Source organism: Streptopelia decaocto (genome assembly GCF_964273445.1).
Source record: "Streptopelia decaocto genome assembly, chromosome: 27".
Taxonomy (NCBI): domain Eukaryota; kingdom Metazoa; phylum Chordata; class Aves; order Columbiformes; family Columbidae; genus Streptopelia; species Streptopelia decaocto.
In genome coordinates, this window is record NC_138682.1 from 390,433 (window position 1) to 418,220 (window position 27,788).

Below are 27,788 nucleotides of genomic sequence, written 5' to 3' on the forward strand. Positions count from 1 at the left end.
GCTCTCCCTGTCTGCATGGACGGCTTAACAGGTCCCAATTTAGCGAGGTGCTCAGGCAGAATTAATTGATGCTAATGCAGCTGGGTACATGTAAATCTCGAAGTCTCACGGAAGGCACCGCAGTTCCAGGCACACGCAGGGCCCAGGACCTTGGGGGTTTGCTGGTGAATCCGGGTGCGAGGGGCTGCTATAAAGCTTCACGTAATCCCATCAGCCGGAAAACAGCGGGTTTGTCTTCTCCTTGTCAATAGGAAGGTTAATCCTTTCCTACAGCTCTCGGAGCACTGTCTGACCTGCAGTCAACCGGGGCAAAGCACAGACATGAGAAGGTCTCTATGGAGAAGGCGTTTGCGCCTGACTTGAGCCGGTGCCGTGCGTGCGGCCGGTATTATCAAATACTATAGAAGCCATCGCAATCCTTGTCTCCAGGAGCCCAAATTGCATCGCGGTGCTCGCTGCCTCCTTTGAAGTCGCCGTAACTGGCGCTCGGGGCTCCCACCACGTGAGCGCGAACCGGCTCCGTGAAAGCTCAGCCGATGGAAACCACGAGCGCGGCCCCGAACCGGCTCCCTCTGACGTTCCGGGCTGGGCGGCTGAAGGAGCCGCTTCCCCAGGAGGCTGAGGCACAGGTTTGGTGCTTCCCACCCGCGGGAAACAGCCCGTCAGCGGCCCCGGTGCCGCGGCCCTGCGCCACCGCAGCCGGAGCAGGATTTGTGCCGGTAGCCGGCTGGTTTCTCAGCTTGCCCGTCGTTATCTCCATCTAGAACAGCTCAAAAAGTTGCGTTGTGTGGACCTGCCCAAAGGTCGAGCGGTGCCGTAGCCCACCCGCGAGTGTCCTTGGCTTGGCCTCAGCCCAGCGCCAGCTGTCCCCGGCCCCTCCGGCACTCGCCCCAGCGCGCCAGCACAGAGTCCACTTCCCAATACTTCCCCATTTCCCCCCTACACGTGAGGCGCCAGGATCCCGGTGGACGCGGCCCCGAGCTCGGCCGCTCCGCCACCTGTCTCAGTCGCTCATCGCACGCTGATGCCGCTACAACAGAACGACCGCGCCATCGCACTTGTACAGAGGGTTTATGGTTCATCCCACCCCGTTACCAGACCTAGTTAAGAAGAATAAAGGAAGATCTTTACCTGGAGAGACTCCACAAATAGTCTAAACAATCCTAATTCATTTGCATGATTTTTAATCCAAGACAAGCTCTTTCGGGTTTGCAGCAGCAGCGACGGGGAATCCTCCCAGAACCTGCTCAGTTTGCCCCAGCACAGATGCAAAGGATTCCGAGGGCAAGCGGCGCAATCGCCTGCGATTCTGTGATCAGATCCCTTGTTAAGGCAAAAAAGGGACTTTATTTGTTTCCAAGCAAATTCAAAAATCTTTTTAAGAATTTTAATTAAGACGGTAGGCACCTTCTCATTAACAGATATTACGAGAATAATTTCAAATAGGTGTGTCACGGGAATAGAGGCAAAGGCGCACTCCAGCTGGCATTTCTCAACCTGTTTGTGACACTTCGCTGCATCTCCAGCTATCGCCTGTGTGAACCCGCCGCTCACATCACACCCAGACACCAACACCATTATCGCTGACCCCGGGTGCCGAATTCGGCAAATAAACCATCGGCAGCAAAGCTGTCCCCAAAATGCCTTGACTTTGATTCTCGGGATTCCAGGGGTGCACAAAGCCTGCGCCCCGACCACGCGCGTGAACCCCGATCAGCCAGAGCAGCCCCGCGGCGCCAGCTCACACCCCACGGCACGGAAACCAGCGACCGTCCCGGCAAACGCGGCTGCAACCGAATCGCCACCGTCATACCCCAGAGAGGAAGGAACGAGCGCTCACAAGGACGCTCCCGACACCGTCAGCGCCGCGTCTCGGCGGATCCACCTCCCGACGGCCACCGGTCATTGCTCAAGCGCCGGCCCCGAGCCCCTGGAAGAGGCGGCATCGCCGCGACATTTTCGCGGGAGGTCCTGAAACATAATTAAACGCTGTGGTGAAACCTAACCGTAAACAAGCCATGAATAAAAACCTCTTGAATTATTTTGCTAAACTATAATTACACAATAAGGAAGCAGATTAATTAAGTAAAATATAAGTCCTGAAACTGAAGCTTGCAAGCAAAGCAGTTTATTTTAATTTCCACATTATTTCGTATGAGATACAAGCGTTTGCTGTGGGTTTAGAATGTTGGAAGCCATTCCTTGCTGCCAGGCAGGCCAAACCCAGGGATAAATTAAATTTTTGCATCTCAGGCACCTCCTGAAATGTATATAAGGAGCAGGGCTGTGCCCAGAGCAGCCACAGGAGCTCTCCCTCTCCTCTCCTCTCCTCTCCCTCCCCGCTCCGCTCGCTCACCGCTTCGCCGCCGCCGCCCGCCATGAGTCGACAGTGCTACACGTCCAGCTCCCTGCTGGGCCGCCGCGGCTTCTCCTCGGCGTCCGCCGTGTGCGGGCTGGGCAGGGCGGGCAGCAGCTCGGCCTCGGTGTGCCAGCCCGCGGGCCGGCGCTGCGGCATCGGCGGCTTCAGCAGCCGCAGCGTCTGCGACCTGGGCCGGGGCCAGCGGATTTCCTTCGGCGGGAGCTGCCGCAGCGGGGTCGGCGTCTACGGCGGAGCCGGCGTGGGACGTTGCGGCGTCGCTTACGGCGGCGGCCGCTTTGGCGTGGGCACGGTCATGGGCTTTGGTAACTGCGGAAGCTACGGGGGCCTGGGCAGCTACAGAGGTCTCGGGGACGGCGTGGCCATCGGAGGCTACGGCGGCGGCATCGGCGGCGGCATCGGCGGCGGCATCGGCAGCGGCATCAGCGTCGGCGGAGGGCGGTCGGAAGGGATTCGGGGGGTCAGCATCCACCCCGAGCTCCTGAAGCCCCTGTGCGTGGGGGTGGACCCCGAGGAGTGCCAAGTGCGGACCCATGAGAAGGAGCAGATCAAGAACCTCAACAACCAGTTCGCCTGCTTCATCGACAAGGTGAGACCCGCGGCCGCGCGCAGGTGGCCGGCGGCCCCGGCGCTGCATTGTCTCTAAGACAGTGCCAGCGCTGCTCCTGCCGGCTCCTCCATCTCAGGGTGGGCTCTGGGGGCTCTGGAGACTTCGGATCCGCGCAGGTGTCTGAGCTTTTGGTGCTCAAGAGCTAAACCGGGAGTGGCTGCGGGGATGCAGAGAAGGGACGGACACACAGATGTGTAAAAAGGCAAAGTAGGAACTTGTATAAAATGTATAACGTGACATTGCCATCAGCCCTCTCTGAACTCCAAAGGACTCCGGCATGTTTGAAACAGCTCGTGTGCTTCACCAAAGAGATGTAAAAGTGTATTTGTCTAGTCAAAATGAGACAAAGAGTTTTAACCTCTTTGTCCCTCTGCGCTGCCAATGAAATGACCCAGTGATCTCCTGAACAGACGTTATTTATCCCTGTTATCTTAGCTGAGGGTCGTCATTGCTCTTTAGAGACGGATTAGTCTAGGAAATGGTTTTCAAAGGGCAGAGGAACCTTTGCTCTGTCTGATCTTGATTCTCTTTGTGAGCTGTTGTGCAGCTGGAAAAACCAAACCCAGGTCAGAGCAGCCACTCCGCTTCCTCCTGTTTGGAAAATGACTTATTCATGATCCATAAAGGTTCTCAAGTACTGGAGAGCTCTTTAATCTAGAAGTGAAAGGCATGATAAATACCCGTGGTTAGACTTTAGATCAGATACATGCAAATGAGAACCTGGATGGAGCTTTTGGTGCCTCAAAAGCCTCATTATTGTAATTAGCTGAGCGAAGCAGGCAGCGGATCCTGCACCAGCGAGCTGGTGGGACGAGGTGGCGCTGGGCTGAACTGCGCTTGGGCCAAACAGCCGATGGGCCTCGGCACGGAGCAAACGCACAGCGACGCGGTTCGGTCCTGGGTAGGACCGGGCTCGGCGCAGAGAAGCTGCCGGGAAAGCAGCACTTACCCACGTGCGCATTCCGATCTTGTTCCTCCTTCCAGCGGAGGAGCCGAGGCGCCCGGGACGAGGCGGGTGCTGAGTGACTCTGGCGTCTCTTGCCTCCCCAGGTGCGGCTGCTGGAGCAGCAGAACAAGGTGCTGACCACCAAGTGGGAGCTGCTGCAGCAGTACGTGCTGCCGGCCTCCCGGCGGAACCTGGAGCCCGTGTTCGAAAACTTCATCTGCAACCTGCGCAAGCAGCTGGAGTGCGTGCTGGGCGAGCGCGAGAGGCTGGAGAACGAGGAGCGCTGCCTCCGCGACCTGGTGCAGGAGTTCAAGTGCAAGTAAGTGGCACGCGGGGAGAAGCCGCAGACTGGTTTCCAGTCCTGGGGTCCCGGTGCTGCGGCTCAGGCGCCGGAGAGGGGCTGGGAGAGCTCTCCAGCCTCTGTGTTCCCGTAGGAACAGGGACAAGGAACCACGTTTCCTCTCCCGAGCGCTCCCCACACCACCCTGGTTTGCCACATCGCGCCTCCCATCTCTGGCTGCCCCGAACCCCGTCCCCGCTGCCGCCCACTCCCACAAAACCCGCAGCCTATTTGTCTCCAGCCCACGCTTTACCCACATCGCCTCCCTTGGGGCTCATGCTCTTCCCAGAGGGAAGGTGGGAATGGTTTTCCTTAAGCTAAGCTGCAGATATTCCTTAACAGATCCCCGTGTGCTCAGCTGAGCCACGCACGAGGGCACTGGGTGGGCGGTACAGGGCACAGGGTACCAGCGCCATCCCTTCTGCAGAGCTCCTGCAGCGGAGCAGCTCAGATGTTGTTTCACCACCCAGGTCAGACGCACAGAACCATATTGTGAAAGTTCTCCCAGGTCCCTATTAGCTCGGTCATTACGCGCTGACTTTCCTGCCCATTGCACCCGCAAGTTTCAGAGGTTGCTCAAGCTCCTGACCCCCCTGGGGCACTTTGGCCGCAGTTTCCCCATAAACGCTGAGCAGAGTCCTGGATGCTGCAGAAAAGCACCAGGCGAGGCAGCGGGGCTGGGAAAAGCAAACGCGTCTGTGTCCTCCAGCGGGCACAGGGCTCGGCCTCTCTGGTGGTTTGGCCCGATTCACCGCCGCCTCACTGCAGACACCGATACCGGGGTGGACGGGCTGAAACTGCTGAACAAGCCCAGCGGGGAGGAGTGAGAGAGCAAAATAATGCGAGAGCAGAATGAGAGCAAGAATGAAAAAGGAGGCACAAGGAGAAGAGGGAGAGGAGTCAATCACGCTGCTCGCGTCGCGCGCCGGCCGCTCGGCGCGGGGACGGGCCCGCGGGGCTCAGCCTCCCACCCAATCCTTCTCTCAGGTACGAAGACGAGATCAACAAGCGCACGGCTGCGGAGAACGAGTTCGTGGTGCTCAAGAAGGTGAGTCCTGCGAGTGAAACCGCGACAACGGGGCGTCCCGGCCCCGTCACCCTGCCCGAGCGCTCGGGGGGAGCCCCACAACAGGGGTGGCCCAAGGAATGGGGAGAACATAACAACACCCACGCAGAGGCCTCTCCCAGACTGGCAGGAACACGGGCTGCACGCGGTCCCTGCTCTCTGCCCCCTCTCACGGGCCCGCGCTGTGTCTGCAGGACGTGGACTGTCTGTACCTGACCAAGGAGGAGCTGGAGGTTCGCGTGGGGCTCCTGCGGCAGCAGCTCGAGTTCCTCAAGTGCATCTACGCCGAGGTAGGAGCTCCTCAAACTGCGCCCCAAAAATCCGCCTCTCTTTGTATTTCTTAGACAGCAACAGCACTGCACACCCGTTAGGAAGGCGAAGGGTGCTCTTTCGCTGCCTGGCTGCAGAGAGAACAGGGAGCGTTCTCTTCTTCTGCAGGAAAACCCCTCAAACTCTGATCCAAACCTTCCCTGGGAGCCCCTGAAACATCTCACTCCTCAAAACCTCAATATTTTTAACACTCCACTCCTTAAGCTACACCGGTCAAAATATTTTGGTGAAAGTAGCACTTCTGTCTAAAACACAGCAAGTTTTCACCAAAACGGCCCAGGGGACTCCCGGCATTTGCACCTTGTCCAGCCCAGCACCTCCCGGGCTGGAGGCGCCGGGGCCCCGAGCGGCCGCCCCACGGGGTTCCCAGCCCAGAAACTGCTGACACGGCCAGAAACGGCAGTGCCAGGCAGCCGGCGGCTCCTCCAGCACCCCCGCCCCGCTCAGGGACCGCGCGGCAGCCCCGCGCTGTGCGCCCCCGGACACCGGTCACCCCGGGAACCCCCGCGTGCTGGGGGAGAACCCGCCCGCCCCCCCGCCTTCTCGAGGGGCCCAGGCAGCCCCACGGCGGGGGGGACGGGTCTGACGCAGCGGCTCTTGCAGGAGAGGGCGCAGCTGGACTGCCAGCTGTGCGACACCTCGGTCATCGTGCAAATGGACAACAGCCGCGACCTGGACATGGAGGGCATCATCAAGAGCGTCGAGTGCTGCTACGAGGAGATCGCCCAGAAGAGCAAGGCTGAAGTGGAGGCTTTCTACCAAACCAGGGTGAGTACTGGCACCAGTGAGACCTCCTGGCCAACAGAACCCCGAGGACCATTTCTGTCCTCCATGATGCAACTTACAACCCGCCCCGCAGCGCGCAGGTGCTGTAGGTTGCTAGAGAAAGTCATGCCAAAAAAACCCAAACAACCCAAAACCCACTTAAAACCGTGTCTAAGTATTTTCAGTAAAAACAAACTCACGGCGTTGGTTCAGAGGTCTCCTCTGCACACACAACACCGTCCCCTTCCCAAGGGCAGGTGTTCGGGACCCACCTGGGTCTGGTGCCTTGTCTGGGCTGAGCTGACCTCTGGGTGTGTCCCGGGACCCCGGTGTCACCGCGGCCCCTGGAGGGGACGGTTCGGGCGCGTTAACGCCATCGTCTCCCCGCCAGCTGGAGGAGCTTCACAGCAGCCGGGGCAAGTTCTGCGACGACCTGAGGAACAACCAGAGCGAGATAGCCGAGCTGAACAGGATGATCCAGAAGCTGCAGTGCGAGTCGGACAACGTGAAGAAGCAGGTAGGACGAAGGGCCGGGTGCTGCAGGGAACCTCTCGGGCCTCATCCTCACCACCCACAGCTGCAAAGAACCCCCACCCCAGCTTCATCACAGAATAATGCAATCATTTTGGGTGGAAAAGACCTTTAAGATCATTGGGTCCACCTGTTAATGTCACACTGTCAAGTCACCGCTAAACCTTGTCCCCAAGAACCTCATCTACGTGGAATCACAGAATAGTTTGGGTTGGAAGGGACCTTCAAAGGTCATCCAGTCCAACCCATGCCATGAGCACGGACACCGTGTCCGTGTCTGCAGCTTCTCAGCTGCTGCGATACCCACAGATTTCTCTCATAGCGAACAGAGGCCAGTTGCTCTGTAGACCAAACAGCATTTGCTTCCCACTGGGGTGCAGCCCCCGGGTCCCTCCCCTCATCCCAACCAGCCGGGGCCACCCCGAGCGCAGCCCAAGCCCGGCCCGCAGGCCGTTCCCAGCTCAGGAGCAGCGGCTCTATGAGCACCCCCGGGGAGCCGCCCCCGTGTCCCGCTGGCCACCCTCCCGCCCGTCCCGCAGATCGCGGCCCTGCAGACGGCCATCTGCGACGCGGAGCAGCGCGGAGACTGCGCGCTCAAGGACGCCCGGCAGAAGCTGATCGACCTGCAGACCGCGCTGCAGCAGGCCAAGGACAAGATGGCCTGTCTGCTGCGCGACTACCAGGAGCTGCTCAACGTCAAGCTGGCCCTGGACATCGAGATCGCCACGTACCGCACGCTGCTGGAGGGAGAGGAGAGCAGGTGGGAGCAGCCGCTGCGCCGCGCGCCTGCGCGGGGAAACCGCGAGCAGAGACACGGCGGGGAACGCGGGTCCCGCGGTGCAGAGGGGACCAGCACCCCTTGCTTTCCTCCCCGTGGGTGCAGAAGGGACTATCACCCCTTTTTTCTCCCCATGGGTGCAGAGGGTGGGATATTAAGACACTGATGGGATACGAAGCCAATCTGGCCCAGCACCAGCCACCCGGGTGCACAGAGCAGCTGACGGACCCGCAGGGCTCCCGGTGTCTGGCAGCACCTCTATTTGCGGGTGTATTTGGGGAAAACTTCCCTAAATCCATCTTTCTGACTTGCTTTTCTTAACAGGATATGCACTGGCAACCCCGTGAGCGTAGGTAAGCTAACGACGCACTCCCTTAATTTCCTTATGACTCTTTTAAGCTTATAAGTTTCCTTATAAGCTGGGTTTTAGGTGCTTTGGGAATGACTGAGCCTGTCCTTCCTCCCGCAGCCGTGGTGAGCGGCGGCGGCACCGTCGGCGAGTGCCGGTCCCTGTCCGGACTGGGCGGCAAATGCACCATCAAGACCGGGGCGGCCGGCGCGGGTTTGGGGGTGGTCTCCTCCTTCGGCGGCACCGGCTTTAGCACCCGCAGCGTGGATTGCCTGCCCAGGGTGGGCGCCGGCTTCGGCGCGAGGAGCGCGGTGAGCTGCGTGGGCCGGGAGGTGATCTCGGGTGCCGAGGGGGTGCAGTGCGCGCCGGGGGTGGCCACGCTGGGCAACGTGGTGTGTGCCGGCGTGGAGCAGTGCAGCCCGGGCACCGTCATCATCCCCGGCGCCGGGGTGTGCGGCGCGGGCAGCAGGTTCGGCACAGCCGTGCGCGTGGTCAGAACAACCCGGTAGAGCCGGGGGGCGGCGACGCGTCCCCTTTGAGAACAATCAGCATTTCTGCAATAAGAAAAACCAGTATTCCCCTTCCTTCCGAGAGCTCTAGGGATCACACAACCATGCGCCGCCCGTGCCCACGCCATTCGGCTGCTCGCTCTGCCGACAACTCTTTGCATGACCAGAACCCACCTTCTCCCGCACGTCCCTTTGTGGGGACCCACCCCGCGCTCTGAGACAGTCCGGACATCTCGGACAGTCCGGACCTGCCCCCACCCCCTCGCTCCCCCCGCTCCGCCTGGCCCGGCCGGCCGGGATTCGCCCTCCCCAGCGCAGCTGTTGCCAAAGGATGAATGTTTGGTCATCCCGACTTCAGAAAGAGAAACCACATTCTAATTGTCTGGGACGGAGCTGCAGCTATTATTTAACTTCTTTAATGACACCAGAAAATCCAATTTTTCCTGTTTACGAGAGGGTTGGTAATGCTCATGTAAATTGGCCCAAGTTGCTACACAAGGTTTGGTAGAGCAGATTTTAATTACACACCGACGAGCACCTTATATTTCTGTAGTTAAATGCATGCGTTGTTTTTCCTGTGTGTGTACCAGATAGACGGATTTAACGCTTCTAATGTGTAAGTGAACAGAGTCGATTACGCTTCGCTTACTCCAGACTTGCAGCTGTGCCTTCAATAAACTACCTGCATAATTCAGGCTTTGCTTCGCGGGTTTTATTTCCCTCGCTGGGGGGATATTTTCCCCAGCGTGAACCTCCGCATGGGGGGGGTGGGCAGCTCGCAAGAAGTGGAGCTTTGAACAAAGCTTTGGAGCCTTTGTCTGCTTCCCCTCCTGCGCACCTTTGCACACACACACACACACACACACATACACACCTTGATTGCGGCGGGAGGAGCGCGGTCGCGGGGCCGGACGCGGCGTGGTGGGGATGGGAGCCGCTCGTGCCCCTCGCGCGGCGTCTCTGCGGCACAGCAACAGCAAGAGAGCAGCCAGGGCCTTGTTTGAGGAAATCAGAGAGAACCAGCGCAGGCGCTGACAACAAACAGAACAGAGCCCCGCGCCCACCCCGACACCCTCCAGACTCATTGTGAAAGAGCAGGAGAACGCGCTGTCCTAACGTGTGGCGGCGGCGCCTTCGTCCTCAAACGCCCAACGCTCCCAGAAACCCAGGACTTACAGAAAAGCAGAGGCTGGGCCTGCACGACCCCCGCGCAGCCCCCGCGCTGGGGAACCTCTCCCCGTGTCTGAGGAGACCCACATTTGGTGAAATCAGGTTGTCCCCTCCTCCTCCTCTGCGAGCGTCCCCAGTCACCAAGGGACAATGACCCACTGCAAGGTCTCTATCATGTGGCTGGGAAGGGCTTGTCATGGTGACACCATCACAGCTGGATGCGCAGCTGGATGTGCAGCTGGGGTCACATCTGGATGCACGGCTGGATGCCAGGAACACCAGCTGGTTTCGGCCAAACGCTGCTGAGACAATTCTGCTCTGAAATGGCTCCGTCCTCACCCTGCCTGGAAGCAGCACGAGCTCATTTATCCCACGAAACGTCCGCTGAGGACCAGGCGCTGTAATTTATTATTATTAATTATTAATACTTCGCCTTCGCGGGCTGCCCTGCTGACTCACGGCGTGTCCGCCCCAAGCTCCGGGTGGCTGCAGGACGCGTCCGTCCGTCGGCCGGGCTCCGTCTGTCCACGCCGGCGTGACGTGCTTTTCTGGTGGAAAACAAGGTGTGTTATTGGATGCGATCAGCAGGGAGCAGATCATTAATAACTTTTAATAGCTGACCTGCCTTAGCAACGCTGCCTGGGCTGGCGGCGAGGGCTGCGAAGGCAAAACCCACCCACCCCAAGAGGATGTTTTTCGAATGGGTTATCTTCATCTTTGCTGTCTCAATGCGCACGACCGCGACTCCAGCTCGTTTGTATGCAAATAAGGAGCAGAAACACCCAAACGAGAAGCTCCCAGAGCCCCAACAGCTCATACTTTATGGTGATCAGCTCCCTGCAAAGCCAAACCTGCCCCGAGCCCCAGGGACCAGAGCCGCCCGGCAGCTCCGGGAGAAGCCTTTGATCGTCCTGCCCTTCTCAGCCTGACTCTTGCAAAACCCGCGTTTGCTGCTCTTTGCTTCAGGACTTTCCTGCAGACCGGCCTAGTTTGGAGAGAAGGAAAGGCCAGCAGCACGTTTTCTGGGGCGGTCTGGGGGCCGGGTCCTGCTCGGTGTCACCGCGGACGTGCCCTTTGTGGAGGGACAGAATCAGCAGAGCTGATCCAAACCGACAGATGCAAAACCCACACGTGCGTCTGGTGCGGAGCCCACGGACCTCAGCTCCTCCAACGACAAACGTCCCTCTTTCTTTTGGCAGCCCCACCTTTAATCCCATTACATGTTCAGCTCTAATGTGCGATCGGAACCTGTTTGTCAGCTTCAGGACAATCCGCCTTTGCTGGGGTCAAGAAAGCATGAAGACAACCTCATTTTCCCATCGCGCCCGCGCTTTGAATTCTATGCAAATAACTGCAGCAAGAGACGTTCATGAATTTCAAGTGACATCCGGGTGGATTCAGACCAACATTCACCAAAGAGAAGCCAGACGACCTGTACCAACCCAGAATTCCGCACCGCACGGCGAATCCTCGAGTGGCCCAGTTCTCGGGGTCTGAGCTTGCCTGGCAGCAGTTTTTCCACAGATAATCAGATATTTGGTCTTTAGTTGGACAGAAAGCATTGGTTTCATTTTCCTGCAGAGGTGCTGGTGGGGGTTTGGCTCCCACTCGGTGGTTCTGCAGCACCGAGGCGCACGAGTGTGCTCTGATGGGTGTGCAGGGCCCTGTCCTGTCCCGCGCACACGTCGGAGCTCCGGTCACGCACCCGGCGCAGCGGCAGCGCCAAAAACGCTCCCACACCAGCAACGAAAGGCGCCAAACATCCCAGTTCCACAAAGCCAAAAACATCACCACACCCCATCCAATCTGCTCTTTCTTCTTTTCCCCAAGAGCTCCAGGAAGTAAAATAAGGAGAATTTGTGGGAGGACTTTTCATGCTGGTTGAATCTTTGCCTTTTGAACAGAAAGGTTCAAAGGTCTTTGAGAGAAACGGCAGCTGTACAGAGCTGGAAACTCAGGATTATTACATCCTAATGGTAACGTGCCAATAACACCATTCCCAGAGCTGGGCAAAGGCGTTTGCAGAAAGTCTGCCTCTCTCATTGAAACGCTTTTTGGGTTAAGATGAAATTGTGCCGATCGCATCATTAATCGGCTGCAGCCCCGTGAAATGTTTTGCTCAGATTGAGCCGCTTTGTTCGCACTCAGGTGAACTGAGGCCTCTCCCCCGAGCTCGCCCTGAGCCGCCCCGTCCCACCGCAGCACAGCGCGAGCCAGCGGCCGCTTCTCTTTTTCCCACCTTTTAAAATGTAGTTTCTTCTGCTTCGCAGCAAGGTAATAAAACACCACACCTCTGCGGGCCCACGGAGGCTTTGCACTAAGCTGAGCCGAAAATCGGGAGTTAGGTAACTCTTCTGGCTGAGCAGATCGGCCCGGCCCGGGGGCGCGTTGGGGCGCGATCGGCGTTTAACGAGCCTCGAGCAGACAGCGGCCGCCCCGCACGTCAAAACCATGAAGGCACCGGCTTGATCGCTGCACTTCCACGCAACCAAGCCCAGATCCGCGGGGGATAAAAGGGGCAGCGCGCTCCCCCAGCAGAGCCGCTCTCCCCATCGCGCTGCTCACCGGTGCCGGGTCCTGCCGCCATGAGCCGGCAAACGTTCAGCACCAGAGCGGGAGGGGGAGGCCGGTCCTACAGCGCGGCCTCCGCCGTCCTTCCCAGCGGCAGCAGGGCCGGATTCAGCTCCGTGTCGGTGGCGCGAGCGGGAGGAGGTGGAGGCGGCTTTGGGAGGCTCATCGGAGGTGGTGGGGGAGGTGGCGGAGGTGGTGGATGTGGCTTTGGCAGCAGGAGCCTCTACAACCTTGGCGGTAGCAAGAGGATCTCCATCGGTGTTGGGAGCAGCTACCGAGCTGCTTTCGGGAGCGGGGCTGGCGGTGGCTCTGGCCTGGGAGGTGGCGGTGGCTACGGACTCGGTGGCGGAGCTCTTGGTCTCGGTGGCGGAGCTCTTGGTCTCGGTGGTGCTGGGTTTGGCGTTGGTGGAGGTGCTGGCGGGCTCGGCTTTGGCGGTGGCGGGTTTGGTTTTGGCGGGGCAGGGGCACCGGGAGGGTTCGGCGCGGGGCTGGGCGGCAGGAACCCCGCAGGATTTGGCGCCGGCCCACCCGGAGTCGGGACGATCCAGGAAGTGACCATCAACCAGAGCCTGCTGGCGCCGCTGAACCTGGAGATAGACCCAAACATCCACCAGGTGCGAAAAGACGAGAGGGAGCAAATCAAGACCCTCAACAACAAGTTCGCCTCCTTCATTGACAAGGTGAGACCTCGCCAGGCGCTGTGGAACCGACAGGGGAGCGGGACAGTCCTGCAGCCACAACAGTGCAGCTCCAGACAGTCTAGCGCCTGCTTCTTACCTGCACGTGCTCAGGAAAGTAACCAAAAAAGAACATTCTGCTCAACAGTTACAAGGCAGAAAACCAGACTAGAACCTGGCAAAAGGGGATTAGATCCAGGCTTTGTGCCTGATAAATGAGATATTAGAGCTCAAATGGAGTAAGCCAGCCCGAGCTGAGGGGAATCACAGCAGACCTGTTAGTCCCAGTTGCTTTACTGCCTGCGAACTAAAGTCCTTTTGATATTGCCTCAACTTAGGTCCTTCCTTAGCTTTTACCTGGGTGAGTATCTAGTATATATGAGCACAAGGAAAGGCAATTAAGCCCTTGTCTTTCAACCTGTAGTACTCAGATCTTAGCCTCAATGAAGGAAGATAAATATCTCTCACAAAGAAAGAAAACCGAAGGATGTTAAAGAAAGCAAGCGATCAAAGAGCCGAACCCACCTTTTCTAATGATCGCTTGTTAGCGTGCTAAATGAAACCGGCTCTAAAAGAGAACCATGCACTGAGGGCAGACTGGGTCGGCTAAGGTCACCCTGGATGATCCGGGGGATCCTCACAGCTGGACTCACTCCTGCTCTGGGGTTTCCTTGGTTTGTGCCGCACGTCGGTCCCCGTTGCCGATGACCGGCCCCTGTGCCTCCCACCGCTCAGGTTCGCTTCCTGGAGCAGCAGAACAAGGTGCTGGAGACCAAATGGACCCTCCTGCAAGACCAGGGGCAGAAGAACAACTCGGGCAGGAGCAGCCTGGAGCCGCTGTTCGAGGCGTACGTCGGCAACCTGCGGCGGCAGCTCGGCAACCTGCTGGGCGAGAGGGGCCGCATGGACGGGGAGCTCAAGAGCACGCAAGAGCTGGTCGAGGACTTCAAGAACAAGTGAGCGCCCGCTGGCGGCACGGCCGGGCACCCGGGGGCGGAACGGGGCGCCAACCGCTCGGTTCGGCCTTAGGCGGTGGGATTAAGCTCCATTAGTCACAAATTGTGACGACGCTTGCAAAGGAAAAGTGTCTAAAGCAGCTTCACCTTCCCTGTTCCACCTGCGTTCTGTGCACGTGTCATTTCAGCCCTTTGGGGAACGGAATTCTCGCAGATTCGAGCGGGCGGTGCTGAGGCTGATTTGGAACGGCCGTACCCGGCCCAGATAACCTCATGGTCCTACTCGTACAACTTTTCCACTTACCGAGGTCCGACCCAGCACGTTTTCCCTTTTCCCTGCAGATACGAGGAGGAAATCAACCGCCGCACTGCAGCGGAGAACGAATTCGTGGTGCTGAAGAAGGTGGGTGAGATGAAGTATGACGGACGCCAAGCGCACGGCGACCGCGGCAGCTCCAGCGCCAGGATGGGCCAGTTCTTGGCTGAGCCCGAGAGGCCCCAGGTTCTGCAGGTGACCCCGCGTTGCTCTTTTCCAGGACGTGGACGCCGCTTACATGAGCAAGGTGGAGCTGGAGGCCAAGGTGGACGCGCTGACCGACGAGCTCAGCTTCCTGCGAGCCCTCTATGACGCGGTACGGACACCGTCCTCCCGCCCCCGTCCTGTCCTCCCCCGGACAGTGACCGTCCCCACCCGCGGCATCTGGAAGGTGGGTGCAGCGGGCCCCGTGTGCCTCCCCGCAGGAGCTGGCTCAGCTCAGCGCGCAGGTGTCCGACACGGCCGTCGTTCTGTCCATGGACAACAACCGCAACCTGGACCTCAGCAGCATCATCGCTGAGGTCAAAGCGCAGTACGAGGACATCGCCAACCGCAGCCGCGCCGAGGCCGAGGCCTGGTACCAGACCAAGGTGAACAGACCCAGAGGGGTCATGAACAGCAGTAAACGTCCCCAGAAACGCACCCGAGTCACAGCGTGTCCACCCGGCCGGCTCGCAGGGCTCACTCCTCCCTGTGCCCGCAGTTCGAGGAGCTGCAGGCCACGGCCGGCAAGCACGGGGACGACCTGCGCAGCACCAAGGGGGAGATCTCGGAGCTCAACCGGCTGATCCAGAGGATCCGCTCGGAGATTGAGAACACCAGGAACCAGGTAGGAGCAGCCGACGGAGCCAGCGGAGCCCCCCTCCCTGGCTCCTTCCAGCCGCAGCTCTGCCTCGCTCTGCCTCACTACACGCACCAAATCCCCGCCTGCAAAGGGCACCACACTGCAACATGTATTCAATAATTCTTTCCAGGCTGGAATTTCCACTCCAGAAATTTCAGCTGCGGGTGAACAACCTCAGTCACCAGGTTCTTCGTTAACACCCCGAGCAGAACCGTTTCCTTCCTTAGGCGGCTCTTACCCCCAAAGCGAAGCAGCACTCAGGCTGCCCAACCCCCGCTCTTGCAGTGCGCCGCCCTGCAGACGGCCGTCGCGGACGCCGAGGAGCGCGGCGAGCTGGCGCTCAAGGACGCCAAGGCCAAGATGATCGAGCTGGAGGACGCGCTGCAGAAGGCCAAGGCCGACATGGCCCGGCAGCTGCGCGAGTACCAGGAGCTCATGAACGTCAAGCTGGCCCTGGACATCGAGATCGCGACCTACAGGAAGCTGCTGGAGGGCGAGGAGAGCAGGTGGGGCAGAACCCATGCAGGAATAACAGCGGTTATCACCTTGTCGCTGCCAGCAGCTCGTTCCCCTGCCCATCTCCTTCATTTTGCTCCAACCTCTCCATTTTCTGCCCCCGACAGGCTGAGCGGCGAGGGACTCAACCCCATCAGCTATTGTAAGTACCACAGTGCTTGTCTTGCTTTGGGCTGCAAGCAGCCCCAGCAAAAGGGAGGTTTCGCCCGATATGAGACGTTCTGAGCCCTCCACCAGCACCGGTGGCTTCCACAGGGGACAGAAGTTGGGTGCACGGTCCTGACGACGGTGACGGGCCAAGATTTCCAACCCTCTGGTTCCTTTTTCTTGCAGCCGTCATCAGCTCCAGCTCCAGCGTGGCTGGTGGAGCCGGCTTAGGAGGAGGATTTGGTGGACTGAGCCTAAGCGGAGGAGGCGGCGGAAGCAGCTTCAGCCTTGGAGGAGGCGGTGGCAGCGGTTTTGGTCTCGGAGGAGGCGGTGGCAGCGGTTTTGGTCTCGGAGGCGGCGGTGGCGGAGGCTACGGCTTTGGCAGCGGAGGAGGACTGGGACTCGGGGCCGGCGGGGGCCTGGGTGGGGGGCTCGGAGGGGGCAGCGCTCTCGGCACCGCGAGCGCTCTCGGCTACGGCGGCGGCAGCGGCCTGAGCACCAGCGGGGGGAATTTCAGCTCCGGAAGCGCAAAAGGCAGCAACCCGGGCGTGAAGATCGTCTCCAAAACCTCCTCCAGCAAAAAGAGCATCAAGAGCCAAAGCCTGAAGAATGCGGCACCGCCCGAGTAAAAACGAGAGCGGACCCTCCCCAGCCCCTCCGCCCCGCGCCCCTCCCGCACCCCCAGCCCCGCACCCACCTCGCTCCCGGCTCCTCGACCGCACGTCTCCAGCGTCGCATCACCGCTCCGGAAAAGCAGCGGAACACGTGGCAGCCACATCTCCTGCAGCACCTGAAATGGGATTAGAAAGAAAACACGCATCTCAGTGATTTTCTGAATGGGGAATTGATCTTTGATTTTCATTTCCGTTTGTACACTGTGGGCCAGGCTGAGCAGCGTTTGTCACCGTCGGCACAGGTCACACCGAGGCTGAGCAGCGTTTGTCACCATCGGCACAGGTCACACCGAGGCTGAGCAGCGTTTGTCACCGTCGGCACAGGTCACACCGAGGCTGAGCAGCGTTTGTCACCGTCAGCACAGGTCACACCGAGGCTGAGCAGCGTTTGTCACCGTCGGCACAGATCACACCGAGGCTGAGCAGCGTTTGTCACCATCGGCACAGGTCACACCGAGGCTGAGCAGCGTTTGTCACCATCGGCACAGGTCACACCGCAGCGGAGACGCAACAGCTCGGGGTTCAGCTCAGTTCTGGCCCATGGAAGCCCAGGGATGGATGGAACACGCATCGGCTCCTGCACCGCGTGATGACCCGAACTCGCCCCTTCGAGCTCTGCAGCTCGTCTTGATCAGAAACGTGGGGTGTTTCTCTGCCCAGGAGGTCGCTGGGAGACCCCGGGCAGCGGTTTGGGAGCGTGAGGCCCCTCCTGGAGACAAAGAGCCCTCAGCACGGGAGAGCAGCGTCACGCCGCGGAACATCCCCCCTTCCCACTCACATCCTGAAGTGTAAATTCTAAACAACCGCTGGGGCAGAGGGTCCTTCTGCAGCTGGGCGGGCGTGCGCGGCTGTGCGGGCGTGCTGGTGTGCGTGGCTGTGCGCCGCTGTGTGGGTGTGCGGCTGTGTGGGTGTGCGGCTGTGCGGGTGTGCGGCTGTGCGGGTGTGTGCGGCTGTGTGGGTGTGCGCGGCTGTGCGGCTGTGTGGGTGTGCGGCTGTGTGGGTGTGCGGCTGTGTGGGTGTGCGCGGCTGTGCGGGTGTGCGGCTGTGTGGGTGTGCGTGGGTGTGCGTGGCTGTGCCGCTGTGTGGGTGTGCGCGGCTGTGCGGGTGTGCGGCTGTGCGGGTGTGCGGCTGTGCGGGTGTGCGGCTGTGTGTGTTCACCATCCGGGTCCACCCGAGGGTTCCTAGAATGGCTGAAGAAACGCCAAGATCAGCCCCCAGCCCCCGCGTCGCTGCCCCCACGTCTGTTTCCGGGAAAGCACCATTAACAGAGAAACGTGCCGCTGTTTGTACCTCGTGCCAGTGACGCGACGCTGGGTTTTCCTTGCTCTCTCTTTTTGGAACATGTCTAATAAAACCAGATTGTAATTATTTGTCCCTCCACCTTTTTGTTCTAAGACAGAAGGAGCAGCACAAACTATTCCCAACCGTCAGCAGTGAGCTGGAGGGGACTGGGCTTTACTTTGGGGGAAAAGCTTTGAAATTCTCATAAAATTAGAATGAAAACTTGAAACCAGTTGTCCCAAACCAAAGTGAAGAATCAGAGAAAAGAGGAGGAAGAGGCGGGTGCAGGTTTATCCACTGAATGAGCTCCTGTCACCCCCAAATCGAAGGAACCGCAGCCAGAAGGACCAAAACCAGGCCCAAAGGCCGACTCCTCGGCCCTGTCCCGGGGAGGCCGCAGACAGATGGGCCAAAGATCAGGGATGGTTTCAAATGGGCTCTGAGTCCCGCCCGGGTCTGTGCTCAGTGCTGTGAGTTACACAGCACAGGTGTGAGGAGTTAACGCAGCTGACGAGTTAACGCAGCTGACGAGTTAACGCAGCTGACGATGATCTAACCTTAACCAACCTGAAACCTTTGGGATGTTTTTCCTCCAGCCTGTGCTGAAAAATACATAAAACATAAAACATGTTGTCTGGCCCCGTTCCTGCTCCCTTTGCAGCCCCAGCGACACCCTCATCCCGCCTCCGAATTACCGCCCCCCGCATGGGGACACACGCGTCCCCCCACGACCCCCGGCAGCTCCGGGGCCCCGAGCGTGTGAGCGACACGAGGAAACCGCCCGGGACCAGAGACGCTGCAGAATTTCCCTTGTTTTGGTGCCTAAACCATCACTTGCTTTACTCTCCCAAACCCTTTGTAATACTCCACTTAATTACTGTTGTCTGCAGCAACAGGCTTTCCTAGAAGAGCTGGGCAGGTAATGAGCGCCTCCAACACGAATCCTTTCTTCGCTTTAATTAAACGCTTGCAGCTCCGGCTCCCAGGTGTGACTTTGCATAGTTCTTTGGAACCAGGGGCAGGAGCCAGCGCCCCGGCGCCAATTTGCATCTGCAGCTCAGGAACGCAAATCTGCCCCCTGCCCTGCGTGTCGGAGAACTGACTGATTTCCAACACACACCACCCCACGGGCGGTGTCGGGGGTACCTGTCCCCGTGTCGCTGCCCTGTGTGTCACAGAACCGACTGATTTCCAACACACACCACCCCACGGGCGGTGCCGGGGGTACCTGTCCCCGTGTCACTGCCCTGCGTGTCGGAGAACCGACTGATTTCCAACACACACCACCCCACGGGCGGTGCCGGGGGTACCTGTCCCCGTGTCGCTGCCCTGCGTGTCGGAGAACCGACTGATTTCCAACACACACCACCCCACGGGCGGTGCCGGGGGTACCTGTCCCCGTGTCACTGCCCTGTGTGTCACAGAACCGACTGATTTCCAACACACACCACCCCACGGGCGGTGCCGGGGGTACCTGTCCCCGTGTCACTGCCCTGTGTGTCACAGAACCGACTGATTTCCAACACACACCACCCCACGGGCTGTGCCGGGGGTACCTGTCCCCGTGTCGCCCCGGCGCGGGCTCGGTGGCTGCGATGTGCGATGCGGCTTTTCCTGCCAAACTCGGCGTTTCCAGCGCCGGGAGGTTCCCGGTCTCCACTGGCGCGGTGAGAGCACCCCCTTGAGCACCCCCTGCTACCGCCCTCCAGAAGAGACAAAACTGCGCTTTGGCAAGAGCGCGGCAGGGATGGGCTCCCGGCTCGGCCGCGGCGCCGCGGGCGCCGGTGACTCAGGCCCTGGCACCGGGCAGCGATGGTGCTGCCGCGGGGCCGATGGCTGAGAGCGCCGCCTCCTGCTAATTGCAACCAGAAAAAGGAAAAAACAGCAAAAAAGCAACACAAAACAACAAAAAGCCACCCCCTTGTGCTCAGGCTCTTCCAGGTTCCCAGACAGAGCGAGCGGCGGCTGGAAACACATCAGCAGAAACAAGCCCTGAGAGGCAGCAGATCCCCTTGAGCTGCTCCATCTGGATTGAGCTCCATCGCTTATTGCTCACGGAGCAGATTTCGGGAACTGCTTTGACTCGGTTTCCTCACCCTGCGCTGCCGCCTCATCTGCCCCGGGGGCAGAAACCTGCAGGTTTGGGGCGGGAGGGAGGGGATTTGCTCTTGTAACCCGTGTCTGCTCCCACGGACACGGGGGGCACGAGGGACACGGGGGACATGGCCCAGCCCTCCCACCTCCACACCTGAAGCACAAACCCCTCAGTGGGAGCTGCTGGGCGAGGGTTTGCCCGAGATTAAAGGGAAAAGGCTATTTCAGAATAAATCTCCGACAGAACGATCTCAGTGGGGTGAAGCGGGGGGGGCAGCTGCAAGAAAAGCGGGTGAATTCCCCTCCACGGGAAATCTCGGAACAGCACCGACATGGAAACTGCTGGTGAAACACAGGGGGGCGGAAAAAAGGGCTAAAAATCCCACTGCACAGGCAGCCTTTGAACCCTGAGCTGACAAGGAGATTCAAACGAACAATCACTTCAAGCATCTCTCTAATAAATATTTTATAAGTCTCACAGAACTATTTAATGTGATCTGGAGTTATTTAGGAAAAGGGGTTTATTCGCTGTCCTTGGAAGCCGCGCTAATTGCTCCGTTTCCCCTGCAATGAGACCAGGTTTTGGTAAGATCGCAGACGAGCTCCGCTCCGCTCGGCTCCGCGAGCCCGCGATCGCTCAGCTCCCTTTCCAGAGAAATCAATCACGGGAGCTGCGCTGAGAGCTGAAACGCCCTCGCCCCGCTGGAAACCCCCGTTGCTGCTGCCGCGCTCGCCACGGGTGACACGCCAGAGCTGGGGATGTTACTCAAGCGAGCGGCTGCCGGGGTCCCGGGATCGTGTTGGGTCCTGTCCCCGGCGCGCCGGCCGCTTCGACTCTGGCTCGGTGACTCAGAGCGGCTGCCGGGGCAGCTCCCGCGCTCCGTTACTTTCCTGCCTGCAAACAATGCATTTTTCCGCGCCGCGCCGCAGCCGAGGTGTGTTTGACAAGGCAAGTTGCTGCAAGGCACGTCAAGTTCTGAACCCCCGTGCCAAGTTTTCCAAGCAGATAAAAGAGGAGGCTCCCAGCTCTCCCATCACAGGTTTCTGGCTCCCTTGCCCTCTGCTCTTTTCCTGCCACGCAGCTCTCCTTCACCAGCCTTTTTTGTTTTCTCTTTTCTCCTGCTCTTTGCTCAACGAGCCGCCATGAGCCGGGTGTCTTTCAGATCATCCACCGGAGGGGGTGTGAGGGGCTTCAGCTCAGGCTCCGCTATCCTCGGCGGTGGGGGAGGCAGCAGGAGCAGTTTTAGCTCCGTCTCGGTCTCCAGAGTTGGAGGAGGAAGAGCCGGAGGAGGAGCGGGCTTCGGTGCCGGCGCCGGCTTCGGCAGCAGAAGTCTCTATAACCTGGGTGGAAGCAAAAGAATCTCCTTCGGCTCAGTCGGCGGAGGGCTGCGGAGCGGAGCCGGTGGTGGATACGGCTTCGGTGGAGGAGCCGGCTTTGCTCTTGGCTATGGTGGTGGAGCAGGCGCTGGTTTTGGCTTAGGAGGAGCTGGTGGTGGTGGCGGCTACGGGCTGGGCAGTGGATTTGGGCTGGGAGGTCCCGGCTTTGGCGGTCGAGGTGGCCCCGGGTTCCCCGTCTGCCCACCTGGTGGCATCCAAGAAGTCACGGTCAACCAGAGCCTCCTGGCGCCTCTCAAGCTGGACATCGACCCCGAAATCCAGAAGGTGCGGACGCAGGAGCGGGAGCAGATCAAGACCCTCAACAACAAATTCGCCTCTTTCATCGACAAGGTGAGAGTTTGGTCCTTAGCATCACGCCCCGCGTGTTATCAGTTGCCTCAGGGAGAAACAAGAGGAAGAAACTTCCTTTGGATTTCGGGGCTTGCCCGAACCGATCCCGCAAACAGCGAGGGCTCGGCCGAACACGCACACCCGGCTCACGCTTCCCCTTTGCAAGGAGGAGGTTTCAGTGCTTCATTTTCCCGAGAAAGTAAATCCCCCTCCTCCCTGTAAGAAACACCCTGGGGCCGGATGGATTTACTGGCTGTAAAACGGCAAAGCTCCACAATGGGATAACACCAGTTTAAACCAGTAAGGTGGGCTGAGCATCTGTTGTGGGAGAAACACGCAAAGCTGCAAACACAGATGTCCGGCCTGCGTAACAGCTCCCGAAAATAAACCCTCTAAACACCTTAGATGCTTTCGATACTTTCTAGAATCTGGTGCCCTACATTAGGCAGATCTTAATGATTCCCCGAGCTGTCCCAGCATCTCCCGCCCTTCGCTCTCCGCGGTGACCGGGCGCACGTTTCCCGCAGCGGACGGTCCGCGGGCGCCTGAGCGCGGCTGCCTCTCCTTTCTCCCCAGGTGCGCTTTCTGGAGCAGCAGAACAAGGTGCTGGAGACCAAGTGGACCCTCCTGCAGGAGCAGGGTCACACCGTCACCAGGAAGTCCCTGGAGCCCCTTTTCGAGTCCTACATCAACAACCTGCGCCGGCAGCTCGACAGCCTCATGGGGGAGCGGAGCCGGCTGGACACCGAGCTCAGGAACATGCAGGACATGGTGGAAGACTTCAAGAACAAGTAAGAAACCGCGCTGCGTAGTGATTAAAACCCGTGACAAGCGGGGCAGGCGGCTTGCGCTGGCTGGTGCACGCCCCGTGTTCGCACCGCGCTCCTCCGCCAGTTTGCAACACCAAGGTGTGAAAGCAAAGCCTGGTCTCAGAATTACCTCTGGTCAGGGCGCGTTTCTTAGGGGCAGGATCAGCGTCCAGCACAGAACTCAGGGTGTACCCGAGGTCACAGTCTGGTCCCTTGAGCCTCCCAAGTAACACACCTGGGGACAGAAAAACGTGTCACTCGGGAGCGTAACAGACACGCAAAAGGGGAATGAGACACATGATAAAGCGCCAGCTCCAAAACCCCCATTTCTGCTTTTGCAAAGCAAGCCCAGCCCTTCGCGAGCCCGAGCGGCCGCGCTTGTCCCCGGCTCCGGGCGCAGGAGACTCCCTGGGGGGGCCGGGTCCCCTGCCGCGGGCGCCGGCTCGTTCCCAGCACGTCACGCGGCGGCTGCCGACTCCAGGGGACATTCAGGTGGTTTTCCAGGCGTGGCGCTTCAGCTGCGGCTGCTGCAGCCTGGCGAGAACAAGCTCGCCCTATTCAAGTCCCGCCTGAGGAAAACGCCCCGCAGGCCTGACATGGATTCAAACGCTACAGTCAAGTGTGTGGAGAGACAGATTTTTTGGCAGGGACAGGGAGACAGCGCTTGGAGCAGATGGGAGGGACGGACGCGGCTTCTGGCGCGTTGTGCTTGGGTGCACTTCAGGTCTAGATATGGATTATAGGCTCTGAGAACTACTGATCGGGCCAAAAATGACAAACGATGCCGTCTGGGTTTTGGAGCTACCGGCTGGGATAGGGAACACCTCTTATCTCAAGTCCGGAGCTGGTTCCCAGTGCAGAGGTCGCGTTTCCGCCCGTGTGCGCTCGCGCTGCGGCCGCAGGGCCGGTGCTGGCAACGTGAGCGGGGGACTGGCGCGAACCTGCCTGGAAAAGCCAGGGCTTTGCCTGCAGAGCCTGCGTGTCCCGTCTCCTCTCTAGCTAAGCCCTGCCCTGCCTATCTGATGAGAGGATGTTGCTCAGAGCCACAAAAACTTCCACAGAAGTCTTGAGGCATCACGATGTGCTCTTGCACAACCACGGCTAAAGAATCACAGATTTCTTTCAAGTTAAATGCTGCAGCGGGTTGTTCAGAGCCATTAGCATTATTAGAATATCAAACATCAAATTGTTACGTTATCATACGTTAGCAGATGCAGCTTTGTTGAAAGCCCTTTGCATCACTTGCTGTGGGCGAAGGTCACCAGGAACTCCAGCTCCTGCTCCCACGGGCTCTGATCCCGCACACGTTATGTACGAGCTCGACTCTAAGGGCGAGGATTCAAACCTGTTCCTTTTAGCTGCGAGTCCCGCAGGTTCAGACCCAGGAACGATTTGCTCTGCGTCTGCTCCGCTGGTGAACGGGTGGGAATATGGGACACACCCGTGAGCCGCAAGCACTGATCTGGGAGCGAGCGGCTCCATCTCTGCTCTCTACCCAAACCCTCTCGCTCTGTTATCCAAACAGATACGAAGATGAGATCAACCGGCGCACTGGCGCAGAGAACGAGTTCGTGGTCCTCAAGAAGGTGAGTTATGGGGGGACAGTGGGGTCTCAGCCACCAACAGCAAAACCTCCAGGGAGCTGCCCTGTTTTCTGAAGGAAGCGCCTCAGCTGCGGTTACGAACCCTTTGGCCTCGTGTGACTCAGTTTAACTCCCAGGTCACATCCCTGGTCCCGGCTCACAGGAAACGTCCGATATTAAAAAAAAAAGCCTTGATCGCAACAGTATAGCAACAAGCCCAAGGAACGACAGACCTGGACGCGGAGAGACGGTCGCACTGGCGTCCCCTGTCCCTCTGGCTTGTGGCTTCACCAGAAGCCTTTGGTTCTCTTCTCCTTAGGACGTGGATGGCGCTTACATGAACAAGGTGGAGCTGCAGGCCAAGGCGGACGGGCTGGCGGACGAGATCAACTTCCTGCGCGCTCTCTACGAGGCGGTAAGTGGAGATGGCGCCGGCCGCGCTCCCCGGGGCTCCGGCGCCGTGCTCGGGGCTGTGAGCGGTCACGGAGAGCGGGGTCACAGCCGTCTGGAAACTCAAACACAGGCAGCAGATAAAAAAGGGGAAACAGGTAGAAACAGAGCAGGGAAAATGCAAGAAGAGGGTTTGGCAGAGGGGCTCCCAAGCCGCCCCCATCTGCGCAGGTTCTGCTCCAGATCCCAGAGCACTAACTCCATTATTGCACCTTCTGCAGGAATTATCCCAGATGCAGCAGCAAGTGTCCGACACCTCGGTGGTGCTGTCCATGGACAACAACCGCAGCCTGGACCTCAACAGCATCATCGCGGAGGTGAAGGCGCAGTACGAGGACATCGCCAACCGCAGCCGCGCCGAGGCCGAGGCCTGGTACCAGACCAAGGTGGGTGACCGAGCGCAGATGTGGCTCCAGCATCGCCCGCAGATGAATTAATCTTTCTGTGCGTGCTGCAATCGCGTGCAGACCCCCCTGCGAGCCAGGGACCCCACGCCTGGCCAGACTCAGAGTCCTTGTGTGGAACCCAGAGAAAGGCGCTTTCATGTCTTAAGCCTGGGCTCACAAAGAGCCACCGGCAGATCTGGCCTTAGACACGGAGAGCTTCTTTTCCTTCCAGGTCCTTAAGAGCAGCTGACAACCCAGAGGTGCTCCGTGCAATCCAATCTTAGCATATATCGATAACTAAGGGCAAATGCTGTCATTCCATGGGCAGGTTGCTCAGAGGAACTTTGTCCCCCACCCCTTAAGCTGCGCTTTGTGCCCAAGTCCCCTGCGCTGCCCTCACCGTGCTCTCCCCCTTCCCGCACCCCAGTACGAGGAGCTGCAGGTCTCAGCGGGCCGGCACGGCGACGACCTGCGCAACACCAAGATCGAGATCTCAGAGATCAACCGCGTGGTCCAGAGGCTGCGCAACGAGATCGAGAGCGTGAAGAAGCAGGTAGGAGGGGGACGCTCCCGCAGAGCAGCTGCTGGGCTGGGAGGTGGCGCTGGCCAGAAGGAGGCAGGTCCTGGCACAGGAGGGCACGGCCACCCCGTCTCTGCCCACCGGAGAGGGTCCCTCGGGCAGGGATGTGCTGTGAGAGCCGCTTTCTTGCTGGGGAAGCAAATTGTGAACTACTAAGCTGCCCTGAAAAGGTGTGGAGCAAAGCGGAGACATGCAGAGGTCTCTCCTTTTCTTGGGGGACAAGATTATGTCACCCACCCTACGACACCTTCTTAACGGCCCATCATGACCTCTCAGTGCAACCCCAGGAGCCACCAGCCAGTACCTGCAATCCCACAGCGATACTCAGGGATGAGTTTTGGGTGGCCAAAGAGAAATGACAACCTATTTTCCTTGGTTTTAGTGTGCAAGCCTGCAAGCGGCCATCGCGGAGGCCGAGGAGCGCGGGGAGCTGGCGCTCAAGGACGCCAAGGGCAAGCTGGCCGAGCTGGAGGACGCGCTGCAGAAGGCCAAGGCCGACCTGGCCCGGCAGCTGCGCGAGTACCAGGAGCTCATGAACGTCAAGCTGGCCCTGGACATCGAGATCGCGACCTACAGGAAGCTGCTGGAGGGCGAGGAGAGCAGGTGGGGACGAGGACGCGGGTCCTGGGCGCTGCTCCGCAGGGCCGGGGGCGTCTCCTGGGGCACCAACAGCAGCTGAGCCCCGCGGCTGCAGCACCGGGCGATGGGAAACAGGGGCAGAGAAAGGGATATGTCAGCTGGGAGTTTTGTAGGAAAAGATCAGTTTCTCCAGTTCCTGGCACCTGATGCAGATAAAAATGAGCATTTTTATCTGTGATACGGACATAGCCCAGCTGAGGACAGTCCCTGCTGATGGCCACAAAGGTGCTCCAGTGGCTCATGTTAGATTTTGTCTGTACTTTGGCGTTACTCCTTACGTTCCCCTTTCCCTACAGGCTCGCTGGAGAGGGAGTCGGAGCCGTGAGCGTCTGTAAGTATCTCCCGATTCCACCCTGCTCGCTCCCGCTCACCGCAGGGGTGACGGTGCAGGCCATAGAGTAATTTGGGTTGGAAAGGACCTTTTTGAGGCCATTCAGCCCAACCCGCTGCCAGGAGGCCCCCTCGGCTGGGGCAGCTGGCGGGTCCTGACGCGGGTGTCGTGTCCCTGCAGCCGTGGTCAGCACCTCCAGCGGGATGGGCTACGGCAGCGGCGGCGGCTCCCTCGGCATGGGCGGCGGCGGCTACAGCGGCGGCTACAGCAGCGGCGGCGGCTACAGCATGAGCAGCAGCGGCGGCGGCTTCGGCGGCGGGAGCGGCGGCTTCGGCGGAGCGCTCGGCTACGGCGGGGGCAGCAGCTTCAGCTCCGGGAGCAGCCGAGGCGTGGGCTCCAGCGCGGGCGGCAGCGTCAGGATCGTTTCCAAGACCACCACCAGCAAAAAGACCGTCAGATAAGGACGGCGAGCACGGGGCCGCCCGCGCAGCCACCGCCACGACCTCCCTCCTTCCGAAAGCAAGTGCTGCCCTACGAATCACCAGTGTAAATAGCTGCGCTAGACCCTCTCTCCTCCTCCGGCCGTCTCCCTCCGCCTCCGGGGCAGGGGAGGACGAGCAGGACCCCGCCGCGATTGTCCGGAGCACCTGTGGCCAAGCAGAGGTTGCAGCAGGTCGCCGGCGGGGCTTTGGAAGCCCTGGAGCCCGCGCTGGCCCTTTCCCAGCACAGTCCTTGTCCGCCCCCGGAGTCGTTCAAAGCCACGTGGACGCGCTTTGCTGAGGGGAACAGCCGCGCTTGGCCACGGTCCTGTGTCATTCCTCTGAAACCGGGGTGACGGCCTCGCGAAACCACAGGCCCAGGTCCTCAGCAAGGAAAAGAGCTCCACGGTGCTCCAAAAGCCTCTGCCTGCAACGTGTTACAACCTTCGCATCTCCTGTCTGCACGTCAAGATTTCTCCCAGCCCCTCCTGTCTGCTTGGGCACCCGTGGGAGCGGTTATCGCTTTCTGCGCACATCGATCGCCACCCCCATTTCTAAATCCTCGTCCTGGTGGCTCCAGCCTCTTCGCCTCCAGGCCCACAGCACTGTACGGTCCAATAAAGAGCATTTCTCATTTTTAAAAACCTGCTGCTTTTTGGCTTTTCTTCTCCGCTGCTCTGGGTGCCGATGGGTGGAAAGACAACTGGGATTTAGCACTCGGGCTCCGGGACGGGCTGCGGAGGGCGGGAAGGAGGGCGGGCTGGACGGACCCTGAGCACGAGGGGAAGAGCTGCCGCGGCCGAGCCGGAGGGCTCAGAGGGACTCCTGGCCAGCAGATGGGGGCACAGCTCAGTCCACACAAACAGGAGGAACCAGCACCGGCAAAGAGGGGCGGACACGGGGCGAAGTGCCCAAAATCTGCACGTGCAGCGTTTGCACAGGGGGTTTTCCCCAGC

The 27,788-nt window shown here is 59.7% G+C and overlaps 3 protein-coding genes across 3 annotated transcripts; all 3 read left to right on the forward strand.

Moving 5' to 3' along the window:
- Positions 1–2,378: 2,378 nt before the first annotated feature.
- LOC309450615 (keratin, type II cytoskeletal 6B-like) lies at positions 2,379–8,601 on the forward strand (the record flags this gene model as incomplete). The annotated part of the gene is made up of 9 exons (XM_082073599.1): positions 2,379–2,966; positions 4,038–4,252; positions 5,261–5,321; positions 5,534–5,629; positions 6,273–6,437; positions 6,826–6,951; positions 7,505–7,725; positions 8,068–8,096; positions 8,213–8,601. 9 exons carry the CDS (start codon positions 2,379–2,381, stop codon positions 8,599–8,601), a joined length of 1,890 nt encoding a protein of 629 aa, XP_081929725.1.
- A 3,755-nt stretch (positions 8,602–12,356) lies between these two features.
- On the forward strand, positions 12,357–16,427 carry LOC309450611 (keratin, type II cytoskeletal 75-like; the record flags this gene model as incomplete). Its single annotated transcript, XM_082073595.1, has 9 exons — positions 12,357–13,022; positions 13,755–13,975; positions 14,318–14,378; positions 14,512–14,607; positions 14,717–14,881; positions 14,995–15,120; positions 15,421–15,641; positions 15,759–15,793; positions 15,985–16,427. The coding sequence occupies 9 exons, from the start codon at positions 12,357–12,359 to the stop codon at positions 16,425–16,427; spliced, it is 2,034 nt and encodes a 677-aa protein (XP_081929721.1).
- A 4,563-nt stretch (positions 16,428–20,990) lies between these two features.
- LOC309450623 (keratin, type II cytoskeletal 6C-like) lies at positions 20,991–26,814 on the forward strand (the record flags this gene model as incomplete). Its single annotated transcript, XM_082073628.1, has 9 exons — positions 20,991–21,575; positions 22,152–22,366; positions 23,910–23,970; positions 24,287–24,382; positions 24,639–24,803; positions 25,231–25,356; positions 25,766–25,986; positions 26,319–26,353; positions 26,534–26,814. 9 exons carry the CDS (start codon positions 20,991–20,993, stop codon positions 26,812–26,814), a joined length of 1,785 nt encoding a protein of 594 aa, XP_081929754.1.
- Between the last annotated feature and the right edge of the window lie 974 nt (positions 26,815–27,788).